Source organism: Sebastes fasciatus, chromosome 18 (assembly GCF_043250625.1).
Source record: "Sebastes fasciatus isolate fSebFas1 chromosome 18, fSebFas1.pri, whole genome shotgun sequence".
Lineage (NCBI taxonomy): Eukaryota > Metazoa > Chordata > Actinopteri > Perciformes > Sebastidae > Sebastes > Sebastes fasciatus.
The window spans coordinates 16,812,274-16,826,315 of NC_133812.1; the positions used below are offsets into that span (position 1 = coordinate 16,812,274).

The 14,042-nt window shown below is 38.2% G+C and overlaps 1 protein-coding gene across 1 annotated transcript; it reads right to left on the bottom strand.

Moving 5' to 3' along the window:
• Positions 1-1,372: 1,372 nt before the first annotated feature.
• fam110c (family with sequence similarity 110 member C) lies at positions 1,373-5,282 on the bottom strand. Its single transcript, XM_074616010.1, has one exon. The coding sequence runs from the start codon at positions 4,952-4,954 to the stop codon at positions 3,956-3,958; it is 999 nt and encodes a 332-aa protein (XP_074472111.1). The 5' UTR covers positions 4,955-5,282; the 3' UTR covers positions 1,373-3,955.
• Between the last annotated feature and the right edge of the window lie 8,760 nt (positions 5,283-14,042).

Below are 14,042 nucleotides of genomic sequence, written 5' to 3' on the forward strand. Positions count from 1 at the left end.
CGCCACGCCCCCTTGCTGCTCTCTGATCGGACGAAACGTCAGTATTTATCTTGTTGCTACCCAGAATCGCGTCGCTGATTGGCTGGCTACAGCTGTCAATCATTTTTTTTTTTTTTTTTTTTTATCCATTCAGTTTTGTTGGGGCTTTCTTCTTCTACACGTGACAGAGAGGACTGAGCACATGTACTTGTGTTTTGATTTTGCATTGGGGGGGATGGGAGCAGACCACTGGACAATTGTGTGAGTAATTATGATAATTATGTGGTTATTAATAAGGGGAAACATATAAAATATCATTCATTATTAAATTAATTTATAAACCAGCAGCCTTAAGTTCAGACCTCATAGTTAATAATATTGTTTCTAGGTTACTGTTCTACTGTTGTGGGAACTTCCTGTTCTGATGTGCATATACAGTGGTATCAATGTAAGGTTTAATGTGAGAATTAGGAATACCATATTTCTGTTTATTTGTCACATATTTTTTTTGCTTGTCTGGAGCCTTTCAGTTATTCAAGTCACAAGTCCTTTAGAGCAAGTTCAAGTCACATCACAAGTCTTTTCTAAGTCACAATGCAGGTAATCCTGAATTCTAAAATCACACAATGAACATTAGTCTTTCAAAGAGTGTTAGACAGTGTTAGAGACCAAGTCCCAGTGGTGAAATGTTACTAAGTACACACATTTGTGGGGCTTGTACTTTAATTGAGAATTTTATTTCTACTCCACCACATTTCAGAGGGAAATATTGTACTTTTTACTCCACCAAATTTGTCTGACACTTTACGTTTCTTTACAAATTCAATACAAGTCCCTTGATTGGACAAAACAAACATTGTGATGGTGTCACTATTTTCAGAATTTTTACAAACCAATCAAATTGATTACTTGTGAAAATAATCATCATATTAATCCATAATAGTTCAAAATGAGCTCCACCTCAACCGACTACAACAATAAAATCCTTCTTTTACATTACTGAATAAGTAATCCTAATCTAATGATACCAGTATAATACCAGATATACCAGATGATACCAGACTTTTACTTTTAGAGGAGTATTGTATTTTTACTTAAGTAAAGGATCTGAATATTTCCTCAGCTACGGCTTATTACTGATAATTTAAGTCAGAGTTTGACACTATAAGGTTGTTTTCACGTTCATCTGTTGAAGGTGGGAAGTTGCTCACCTTAAACTGTGTACGTAGAAGCATGATTTTGTGACATCACAACTCATTTGGAGGCCCGTCATGGTCCAATAACAACTTGTAGACATACACTAGAGACATCTTGTCTCCAGTAGTTTAACCTTTGATTGGAAAAAATATATGCACATTCATAGATTTTGGATTTTATAATGAGGTAGACGTCCTTTTCACAGATGTTTAATGAGGTTATTGAACTTTTTGTGTAAAAACCAAAGCAGACACAAATGATTACTCAAAGCAGAGTATAAACACATCTTTAAATATTCAAGGTTTGTGCAAGTCCTGTCTGGCACTTTACTTTTCATTGTTCCTGTATTTTAACAGGTAAAAACTTCTGCTTTCAAGTCTCAAGTAAATCCAAGTCAAATATTGTGTCTTCATTTTTGTAACATTTTGTAACTGACTTATAAGAGTCTCAAGTCTGCAGCTCTGGTATTTATGCATGTTCATCTGTAACAGGAGGTACATGGTAAGAATAGCTGCTGCCAAAATACTAATGCAAAACCATTTTCTTTCTCTTCCTCTACTTAACTAAAATAGCATTACATACTGTGTATCCATCCAGACTGGTTTATGAGTGCGTATTGTTCCTGTGGACATCATGTGATTACAGTTACAGTTAGTATTACTGGCCTGTTAACATAGAGTAGCTGATATTTTACCACAGTGATCAGGTTCAGTCTCGTTGTTAGATACTACCCCCTTTAGGCCACATACAGTACATTCAAAGAGTAGTATGATAAACTGATGTGCACATAACTTGTTACCTTGAATACATTTAAGCAACAGTTTACTTGTAAAAAAAACCCACTTTATTTGTGTAGCAAAATTGACTTCAGTATAAAACGCATGTAACAAGTTCAGGCAGCAGCAAAAACGTATGGTGGATTAGTAACAGTAACGCTTTGACATAATAAAAATCCCATTAAAAGAAGACACATACAAGCCTACAGCAATGCAAATAGTGTACATTGAACCACATTACGCAACGTTAAATTGGCCCTTTAATCATCAACTGAATTTTTAAGAAGTAAGTTCTGGCAACAAACGAGAGGAGAAGGCATGACATGACTTGTCTTGATGTGAAATAGTCTTCCAGATTTCTGCAGAAATGAAAGGCGTGTCTATAACAGTATTTACTCACATACTGTACATACATATATTTTGTTTCCGAGTGGGTGTGAGAGAAACAGAGTGGGCGGCTATTCCAATAACACATTGAGTCAACAATAGTCTGTCTGTTGCTTTTTTCCCACTCATGTTACGGCCTCTGTAGAAAAGACAGAAAGAGAGAGAAGGTAGTGAAATAGACAAAGCAGACAGAGAGATTGGGAGGGATGTGGAGATTCTGTTACATCGGGTCACTAATCTTAAGCCTTCAGGTACATTCCTCTCACACAGGACTAAGAGCCAACTGATTCTTCTTTGCCTGGAAAATAACCACAATCTTAACAACGCCTTTTTGTCTGGCTGCAGTTAGATTTAATGATATTACCTGTTTTATTACTGTCAACAGGAAACACTCGGCCACAATAACATGAGGGGAACAGATCTCTTACAGGTGTATGTGTGTGTAATGGAGTGTACTGTACACCTCTTGAGTGCATTCATTGGATTATAAACTTAAGAAGCAGGTTACGTAAATTATGATTTAAAGGGACTTTCATGCTTGTGTTGGTTTAAAGACCCTACTGAAGAGCATCATTAATGATAATGAGTATTTGACACCCTGAAATGTTTCATAGGCCATAATGTGAGCTCTAAGCTTTTATCTAGAATTACTGGTACCACTTTTTTTTTTTTTTTAAATAATAAAACATTTCATAAATGGTTTATAAGTTGTAATTAATAGCTTTTTAAATGGATAAAATATATAATTTACTTATGTTTTATAGATCATTTATAAGAATATTTTTTTTGGTTGCCAGATTGTGAAAAATCCCTTTGAGTGCAAATCTATTAAACATTTATTAATGGAATAAAAACATCTGTGAATGCATTATTACAAAATAAGGAAAGAAGGAAGAACACCAGCCAAACTGATTTGTCACAACCTGGCAACCCAAAATTTGCTTTTATTAGAAGCTTTTAACTGACCTTTAGGTCATGAGTAAAGGATTTATTAACCATTAAAACATCTGGTAAAATATGATATGAACTCTTTATTAAGGGTGGTACTGGATTATATAAGCAAAAGTATTTAGTTCTCCAATTCAAGTGGATATCTATTTTTGGCCAGTGGCTCATTTTTGCTGAATATCACTGCTGATAAAATTGAATACTCTTCTGGATTTGTGTGTCATTGTTTGTGTCTTCAAGTGTGCACATATGCACATAGTTTTGACCTTTAACACAGGATTGTACTCTAAATTGCAGCTGTGTCACACATCTGTGTAGAATGCACAGTTTCATCGAATTAAACTGCAAGTAAGTATATATTATCAAGATGAAAATAATTGGGTGTGTATGACGTGGGGCTTTCTGTGCAATTCATGCAAGAGCTAGTTTCATGCATGTTTGAACAGAAGCAAACAGGCCAAATCTTTCCACTCAGAAGTGTTTGCTGAATGTGGCACACACTGACAGTATGCACAGAAACCAAAGGAAACAATGATATTGGCACATAGACACACAAACACACATACAAGAAGTGAGACCAAAAGTTTTCCACAAACAAAAGCCAGGAGTTAGTATCATCTATACAGCAGTCCTAGGTAAGCACATGACCTAAGAAAAAAGGAGTTATCTCAATTGAGGTCTCTTAACTTTTTTCCAGTCTCTATTGCATTTTTGCAGCTGTACAGCCATTTGATAATCCTTGCATTGCGCTCAATAACTGATGTCCCCTGACCTATCTTTCCATGCAACTCATCCTCCAGTAGCCCGTCACTGTCACCACTGTTTTTGGAGAAGCCGTCGTCTGACGTAGAGACGCTGACACTCAGTAGGTTTACCGCAATCTCATCTGAGCGTGCCGAGAAGTTCTCCTTCCCCATAGACTCGATAACCTCGCCGCCCAGCCCGCAGTACTTGAAAAAAGCATCAAAGTCTGCAAAGTTTTTGGAGTACCTGGAGCTGATGTCGGAGTGAGACCGACTGACCCCTTTGCCAATCCTCCTTTCAAACTCAGGAACAGTTAGGAGCCCGGCTGTGACCTTTGTCCCAGAATCACTGTTTTCTTTCTTTACTACATTCCTCCTCCTCGCTGCTTGAGGGGTCACTACATGTAAGCTGCATTCCTCTGCTGTTCCCTCAGGTGTGGTGATTTTTACAGTCACACACTCCTTATCCGTTGCCTCAGGTAACGGAGCACTTTTATGCACAGAGCTGAGCAGCAACCTGCGTGTTATGTGATGTTTCCGGTCATTCGCTGATCTCAGTAACTCACATTTCTGCCTGTAAATCAGAAGGGAGTCTGGTCGTTTTTTGGAGCTGCACCGACGTACCTGCCCTGGTGAGCTGGCGGTTTGTGCACCACATGTAGCCTTTCTTGAGTTACTCCCACAACCAGGGTTCGAGCTCCGGTTAGAGGACCCAGTGCTACTCACAGAGGCTGATCCAAAACTGATGACCGGCTCCTGAATTGAGTTGGCCACCTGTTCGCTTTTGACATATTTCAGCTTGCTCGCAGCAAGCCTCTCCACGGCACTCATGTGTCCTTTAGTCTCGCTCTCCAGTTCCATTTGCTTTCGAAGGTATTCGGGACCCTTCTCCAGGATCTTTGTGGTATCGCTGGTTGCCTCCATTGTGGTTTTTTAATGACCGTTCAAATCAGTTATTTCCAAAGAGCGTGTAATCCTTAAGCGTATCTCCAGTGTTAGAGGTAAAAGATTCCATTCGAGCCCGCTCTTTGCCTGAGCACGTATTACAACAGGAGACTTCACCTTGTCTGTTCAAATACACATCACATTACCCCACCCATCCTGCGTAAGGCTAGTTTGAACCAAACACAAGCCTGTTCAAAGTACACCTGATACCATCACAAGTGAAAACAGTGAAAGCTGACACTGCTGCTGATTTTTTTTTTCTCCTCTTGTTCTGCAGGAAATGCGGGCCTTTATCCTCGTTGCTCAATACGAGACCAAATCTTACACGTTCTCCTACTGAGAAAAAACGTTCTCTGTCTTTACGAATTACCTTCAGCTTTATACACTCATTTACCAGAGACACTGACTCATCAAAAAGGCTTGCCACTCATTATAGTACACATGTTGTGCAATAAAAGTTTCCCCCTGACATTTCATCCTTAAATCATGCACGGTCTGTCTCCCACTGATGTTGTTAAAGGCAAATGTAGTCGTTCTTTGTCAAAGCCATCAAAACAGCATTGTGCAATCCGAAAGTCTCAAAGAGGAAACACATTTTATGGATTATTGCTTCAAGATTTTGGTTTTGTATTTGCTCAGTAACTCACAGGGGGAGTCAACTGGTCTTGAAAAAAATCACCAACTTTATTTTGAAGTTTAATTGGATCCTAAAAGTTGCACACTTTAAACACTCATAAAACACCCTAGACCACTAATTTGACATTTGAGCAATCGACCAGTAGTTCTTTGTCTTGTAAGCATGTCCCATTTTAAAGGTGCTCTATATGATACTCAGAGCATTAATATACAGTAGCAGCAAACACCTATGTGAAGATATAGTGGAGTGTCTACCTGAGCAGAGAATGAAGTCGCTCTCCCTCTGTGTGTGTTGTAATCTGAATTTCTCCCTGCCGGTCGCGCGTGCTTTAAGTGGCCACTGGCTAGCTCATGACCACTGCTCTGCACTGCTCACATATGGCTATGACAGCTCAGCCCTCGCCATGCTGAGAGCCCTGCGGAGGCAACAGAAATGCTCTCAATCTCGCATTTAGCACCTTTAACACTCATCCTACCAACCTATTTAACATACAAGGACAACCAACTGGGGACCCTGGGGTCCCAAGAATAAACTACTGTAAGAAACAACCATCAAAGCAAAATGTTAATTTATTTCTTCTGAAAACATTATTAGTTATGTAATTAATTTCATCCAAAGACAGATTATTATTATTTTAGGAAAGTTACTGTTAATTTGCATATTATGAAATGAAAATAAACAGAGCACATGAGAAAATCTGCATCTGTCTCTTTCAAAATGACCCTGATAATGTGTGATATTTTAAATTAGGACCCATGGCAAGCATTTTGTCTTTCTGTTCTATTCTAAATATTTTAACTGCATAGGCTGCAATTGGATACTTTTGACTGGGGTCCACTAGGAATTTGTCTTTTTTAAAAGCACTAATTAAAACAGAAACAGATAATGTTATGAAGTCATTAGGAACAAATTGATTGACAAAGTCATGAAAAATTGGAATGGTAGAATAAAGCACCTGTGAGATATAACAAAAAGTACCAGAGTCGGTAGGATGAGGCTTAAGGTTATGACCTAGTAATACCAATATTAGTTGGGTCAAAGCAACAGCACAAGCAGTTATAAAAGATAAAAAAAAAAAAACTGATAGATTCAAACGCTTGTAAAAATATTGTGAATCCACAATCTATAATGAATGGCAGCATTTTTTGTATTGTATAATGTGCAATTGGACTCCGCTTTCACTTTCCTTTGATGGTCTGCACTACCGGACCATACTGGCATTCTTTCATGCGTTCATATTGTAATTAACCTGAATAAATACACAAATTAAAAACACCAGTGATAATGGCAACATACGTAATTGCGTATATGTGTGAACATTGTAAACATTTGCTAAAGTGGTATCACATGGTGTTATCTCGAAGGAGATGATCAAACAAAATATGCAACGTGTGTTATGAAAGAATTGAGATTGATTATAATTGACCAAAATAATAAAAACTTTGGCAACAGAATAAGAGGTTCTCTCCATTTCAGCACGGCCTCGACTCTACACAGCATTTTCACATGCTTTCCACTAAGGGGTTGCTGAGGGAGTGAGTGACAACACTTTGGCCACTTTCCTCAGCTTTACCGCAGGACCAGTGGAGGGTTTTCAACAGCAAAAGAAATGTATATCTGTATATATAGTGGTCCCTACAGGCAATGCTGCTCCGGAAACCAAACCAAACCAAACTCGACCAATGTTACAGGAATGAGAGAATGGTCGATCGAGTGACATTTCCATCAATCTTCTTTCCCCTATGGGTTTTCACAATGTGCTCTCTCTATCTTTCAAAGGACATGGGTAGATGTGACTGAGTGATTCGATTAGAAAGAGAGAAAACATGAGCATGAATTTATGTGAACTTGTATACAGTACATGTTTGCATAGTATTCATTGCCAGCAGTTTACATACAGTACAAATCATCCAGCATCCATGCTTGTTAGTTTAACAGGGCCAACAGAAAGGGCCAACAGCAACCATGACCTTAAGGCGTTTTTATTGATGCCCCTCAAATCATTTAAGCGTTTAAGCTCATTTTCCCTTGTTTGTACATAATTATCATACCACATCTGTTTTTCGTGGCATTGCATTTATTCATTTGTAGGATTTATTTTGATTGGCTTCTTCCCTAAAACTGAACTGAACGGTTCACTCGGGGATTCCACAGTGTTGACTTTATCCTTCCTCGACCTCCCCATCAAATCAATCATGATCTGATCCCCGCGGGAGAAGCTCTCAGATATCGAGGTATAAGCGAAGTTATGCGAGATGTGTCAATAAGCTCAAGTCATTCTTATACAACAGTGTTTAAACTGGTTTCTGGTCTGAACGAGATAATGAGTCCAAAGCCATGCTTATGGGCTTTGTGAGGCTGTACATGCTTTGAGCTAAATCCTAACATCAGCATGATACAGCGACAATGCTAACATGGAGGTATAATGTTTATTATCTTTACCTTCTTAGGTAAGCATGTCAGCATGCTAACAAGGTACAGCTGAGGCTGATGGGAATGTCATTAGTTTTGCAGCTATTTAGCAGTGGGCAACTCTGGGATCTGAAAAGTGAAGCCAATGCAGAAGTGCCTTAAACTTGCATTCTCTCTAACAGCCAGCAGGGGGCGACTCCTCTGGTTGCAAAAAGAAGTCTGATTGTACAGAGAACTATGAGAAAATGAGCCTACTTCTCACTTGATTTATTACCTCAGTAAACATTATAAACATGAGTTTATGGTCTTAATTGCTAGTTTCAAGTCTTCTTCAATACAACATGATGTTCATTTAGTAAATTATGGTCCCATTTAGAGTCAAATAGATGATAAAGCAGGGTATGGTTTAGGGCGTGGCTACCTTGTGATTGACTGGTCGCTACCATGGCGACCAGTCATTTCACAGATATTGTCATCCCTGGAGCCACACCGTTTGCATGGCTAATAAAAACGGTTAATCGAAAACAAGCATCTCAAAATACATGTACACACCCACCTCCCTATCTGCCCTCTGGGTCAGGGGTGCAAGAGGAAACGTGACTTCCAAAACTCATAAGTCACATCTTGTGAAGCCTTTGAGTTGAAACAAAGTGCAGTGGCAGCGTCTACAATCATCTGGCATGTGTTCTGACTGATTGGGCGAAATCTATTTCAGCTTAATTGGAGAAAAGAGAGAGGGAGCAGACTCTGGGAGGGATGCAGGGGATCAGAGTAAACACTGTCACCGTTAGTCACTTCTCCCCTGAGATCTCTCACTTTTATTTAATTCGTAACTTATGCTGCTAGTCGGAGAAACACATTCTACACTTTAATGTGACACTGCATCATCCGCTAATTGTGTTTTCATTGAGTCATTCACAATAATTACCATCCATCCTTGAGACGTGAATGAAACCGGCTGACTCAATTAAAAAACGGATCGCAAATTATGAAATATAATTGCTGCAGGCATCTTTTGCTTGCAGTTATTGTTTGACTGTTATGTAAAGTAACTGGTAATTGGTGATTAAGCATGCAGTGCTGCTTACCAGGACTATAAGGTCACCTCCCACTCAATTAGTCTGTCTATTTATCACAAGCTCATCTTACTGTATTTCAGAAAACAACTGTTTGCAGGATTACTGCTGCCGTGTTTTTTTTCATCAAATTTCCTTTTTACTTAATCTTTTCCTTTTGGCCTGAAGACAGTAACAGACTCTTCTTCCATGATCTAACATGGTGAGGAGAACATGTTTTATTCAAAACAGACATCAAAAGTTGTCGAAAGCTGCTGTTTTGAATTAACAATGATCAAATGAATGACAGGGGTCGCTGGTGTGACAAAGCCACAGAAAATCGTTATTCGACTGTACAGTTCCTCTCAGCTCTATGGAGCTTTTGACCGCATGTCAGCTCATTGTTTTGGTTTCATGACTCCCCACAACTTTAACCTGTCGTTTTGATTGCAGCATCTGTTTTTAGTGAAAAAGGTCTGATCAACCCACATGAACAGCAAGCAGATGAAGTTAGAGACTCGCTGGTGGGCACAGCGGAGCAGCTAAAGAGCCAAATATTTCCCTCATGAGTAAGTGGTGACGAAAAGGTGTTGGAATAGTGGACTTCCATTCAGCAGGTGGACAGAAACACGACTGAAGTAAATACTAAATGTTGCTCTGTGTCTCCGAATGTTTGCTCACAGGTTCACTGTATTAATTTAAAAGGTGATAATATGTGTTAGGTTAACAGCTTGTTGCTGTATATGCTCTAATCAAGTTTAATCAAATCATATTTACTGGTATCATCAAAAACATGGGAATATTTTGGGAAAGATAACTAGTGTCAAAATATATATACACGTAACATTAAAGAGTAACACTTCACTTACCTCTCTGGTAAACATTTTTACATCTCAGACCACACCGAGCATCACTCAGTTAACATGTTGTTTACTCAGAGAAACCAGGTTATAAACATAATTAGTCTACTGTAAATATGCGTATAGATGCAGGAGGGTGGTAATCAGATTTGTCCACTACTCTTAACCTTATTTTGGATGTGCGACTTACTTATTTGAACTGTGTTAGTGATACAGGATGCTGCTTCCCGACTTGTGTGTCGGAGCAAACTGACAATGCTGAGAGGACAGGCAGGTATACAGAGGGCAAAAAGGTGTCTGAATTTAACAAATAGTCAAACCTACATGTTTAGACTTGTGGAAGTTAGTTTGTGTTAGTTTTAGTTGTAGTCAGACTTTGGACGGGATTATTTTAAATACAAGGATGCATTCCGCTAATTATCTCCCTTGTCATCCACCTGCTGTTACTTGTTACCTGTCTGCAGTCTTTTGCACGTGCGTACTTGTAAAAAGCTGATTAAAAACCCGGTTACATGGCCAAGAAATCTGAATTCTGCAGAAGAAATCTACCTGGGGAAACCAGTTTTCTCTAATCCCCTACCATGATTTTGGTCTCTGTATAGTTACAAAATCAGCTTATTGGAATAAGCCGACTGTAAACTGGCTAGATAATTATTTTCTACTCAAAATAGGTCCAAACAAATGTTAAATCTAAATAAGAAACTCTCACTTTAGTTTAAAATCTTTCACTGTGGAGAAAAATTGCAATACACTGGGGATATAAACCACAATGTCAGAACCAAACCTTGAAAGTAATGAGTGCCATACCTGAAAAGAAAAAACCCCGCTAACATTAACAACAGACATAAATTCCCACCCAGGCAATGGGAGTGTTTGGCAGATGGATGAGTTCAAGAACATCTGTAACGTGTGTCCCTTGAATCCATCATAATGTGAGGCAGATGAAACTCTGGGATGTCAAGTTAGATAGAGACAACCAGGGAATGTTTGTGATTCACTATCATGTTTCTCCCAAATCAAGATAAGTAGCCTCTATTGTGAATCAAGACAAACTCAGGTACACCTGCGGTCGCTAAAATTAATTCAGTCTAATACGACAGTCCTGTAACAAATCCACCTTCATGGACGTTATGATGTTCAGTTTTTGTTGAAAGTCTCTTAGAGAGGTGTTGATTCTCATTTTGGGGGACGTAGTTTGTTGCAACTGTATTGTATAGCTGCAATATCAATATAGTTACTATCACATAAAAAGAGTGGAATTCAAATTTCAGTTTAAGTTTGTACATATGTGAGTTTTTGACCATAATAATAACAGTTGGGAGGGCATGCAGATGTTTTTAGCGTGCTGCAGATGTGCACAGTAAAGGTGGAGGGTAATTGGGAGCGAGAACAGGGCCGCATGTTGGTTTCAGTTCGAGGCAATGCAGTCACATTTTTTGTGAGCTGTTGTGCAGACTATATAAAAGGTTTTGAGAATGTAAAGTCGCTAATGAGAGGTTAAAGCCCGTAATGAAAAGTTGCTATTTACCGCAGTCAATTTGGAGCATTTTTTCCAAGATCAAGTTAATGCTTTCATAAGAACAGTTAAGCTTGCATTTAAAAAAATTAAACCATTCTTTGCTAAAAAGTTCATTTTCTTTTTGAACTAAAGAAATCCACTGATGTTTGAAGAAATATATAGACAGATATAGGTAAATGCATTGTACATTCACCTAATAGAGCCTATAAAACCTGCAGCTGGCTCTGAGGAGCTGCAGTGATTACTCTGGTATGCCTAAGTCACCTTAATTACAGCCTTTCGGCTGGGATCAGTTGTTTCTTGTTATTCAGCCAGTAGAATAACTTAACCAGAACCTTCTTATTTTACCAAGAAAAAAGAAACTGCACATTTCCATTGATGTGCATGGACAGGACTGGCCATGAAGAGGAGCATTTGCTGTTAAATGTGAGGCATTTTATGCTCTTTTCCTCTGCTTTTTCCCCACGCTTTAGATTAAGAGTTGTAGAGAAACAGACATCCTCAGACATTCCTCAGAGGTGGATCACAGGCCTAAACCTCTGTCAATGAAACAGTGGAGATAATTTCAAAAAGGAACAAAAGTCAAACAGTAAGGTAACTTTAGTGTGTCCTTTTCAAATGTTGTGCATTATAAGCACCTCTCCACTTGTCCACTCCAGACCGTCTGCCATCTCTTATTCACTGGTTCTAATAACGAATAGTTCCCATCACTGGCTAAGAAGAGGATCCAGGCTAAATACACCATGCAGGGATAATGACTTAATTAGTTGCAGCACAAAAACAGAGAAAGGTACAGCTGCTTACACAGCTATGATACTGTTCAGAGTCAGATCTTGGTTGATCATAGATCTGCATTACAGCTGGGACTACACTCTATTAGCGCTGCAACAATTAATTGATTAGTTGTCAATTTTTAATTAATTTAATTATTAATCACCAAATAATTGGTTTGAGTAATTTTTTTAAATAAAAAAAGTCAAAATTCTCTGGTTCCAGCTTCTTAAATGTGAATATTTTATGGTTTCTTTACTCCTCTACGACGGTCAATTGATTATCTTTGAGTTGTGGACAAAACAAGACATTTGAGGATGTCGTCTTGGGCTTTGGGAAACACTGATCAACATTTTTCACCATTTTCTGACATTCTATAGACCAAAACTACTTGATTAATCAAGAAAATAATTGACAGATTAATCAACAATGAAAATAATCATTAGTTGCAGCCCTACACTATGCTTTTTTTCAAATTCAGGGACTTTCTTTCTTTCTTTGGTGTTTCTCTTCAGTCTTTTCTGCCAATACTGCAACCGTTTGTTTAGGGATTTAGGGACATATTTCATCAGCTGCTATGACGTGTACATGATGATTACTCGTCTGTAGATGAGCCAGCTTTTGTTTCAGTTGGTAATTTGCATGTTTTCTGCATCATAAACAATGACATGACTGAATATAGAAGAATTACTGTTCTGTGCGAACAGCTGTAACTTGAAAGGAGTGTTGGTCTGGTCTCACATGCCTTCGATATCAAGGGACATGCACTCTTGCCTTACTTGAATCAGTCTTAGGGGTTACTCTTGGTCATGTCTAGAAGGTAACACGCACATTACGAAACTCTCGCAAGATGGTTAAGTTTAGGCATAGAGTCTCGCCAGAGTTTTTTGTAAATCTTTGCAATTTGAGGGTTATTTTCGCTGTTACTCTTAGTCTGTGCACTTGTTGCACTGTACCACCATGCTGATGCTTTAGCAGAGTGTCAATCTCCATCCACTGACGGTGCTGACTCTGTGGGTTAAACCACATAAACATCACACCAAAATGATTGGGTCTCTTTTTCAGAGGAGCTCACGTCCCAGTACAGATGTACTGTGTTGTACAACACCCTGTAATCTGTTGTTGTGAATGTCTTACTCTGTCTAGATCCAGGATTTGCTCATGACCCGTGTATTTCATACCATGACTCAGCAAAGCATAACTCAAAATATTAAAATATGGATTTCATTATTACATCTACTGACTGTAGCCAAGGTGAGATCAGAGAACAGCTTTTTTTAATGAGGTGATAAACGCTTACATGTACTGCATAACTTCAAAGATGGGATTGTCTAATTTAACAATAACATATTTATGAGTATTACAGTCTAGTGAGCCAAATTCACATTTTTATGAGATGATTTGTTTCATATCATAATTAAAATGTGCTTTCTGTCAAAAAACATAGCCTGCCAAGGGTGAAGCGGTTTTGAACTTTGGTTAATATTTATACTTACTGTTTTTATGTGTTTCTGTGTATGTTAATTCTGTAATGTTTGTATAATATATTTTTTATAATCTGTATGCAGCGTTTACTGTTTGTTTGTTAACTAAAATACCAATAAACAGAAATCAAAAAACAAAACAAAGTTATACCGATGGATTAGTTGAGAACAAGTCATTGAAACCAGAATTAACCTGCAGTCTACAGATATTATCAGTAAAAATGTGTTACAGTATATCATTATATACATTATTGAATTACTTTTACTGATGCATTTTTGTAAGCAGCATTTTAATGTTGTAGTTGGTCATTATTGATGATATAGTTGCA

Bases quoted from the DNA above. Each gene is read 5' to 3' on its own strand.
- fam110c (XM_074616010.1), bottom strand. From the start codon at position 4,954: ATGGAGGCAACCAGCGATACCACAAAGATCCTGGAGAAGGGTCCCGAA.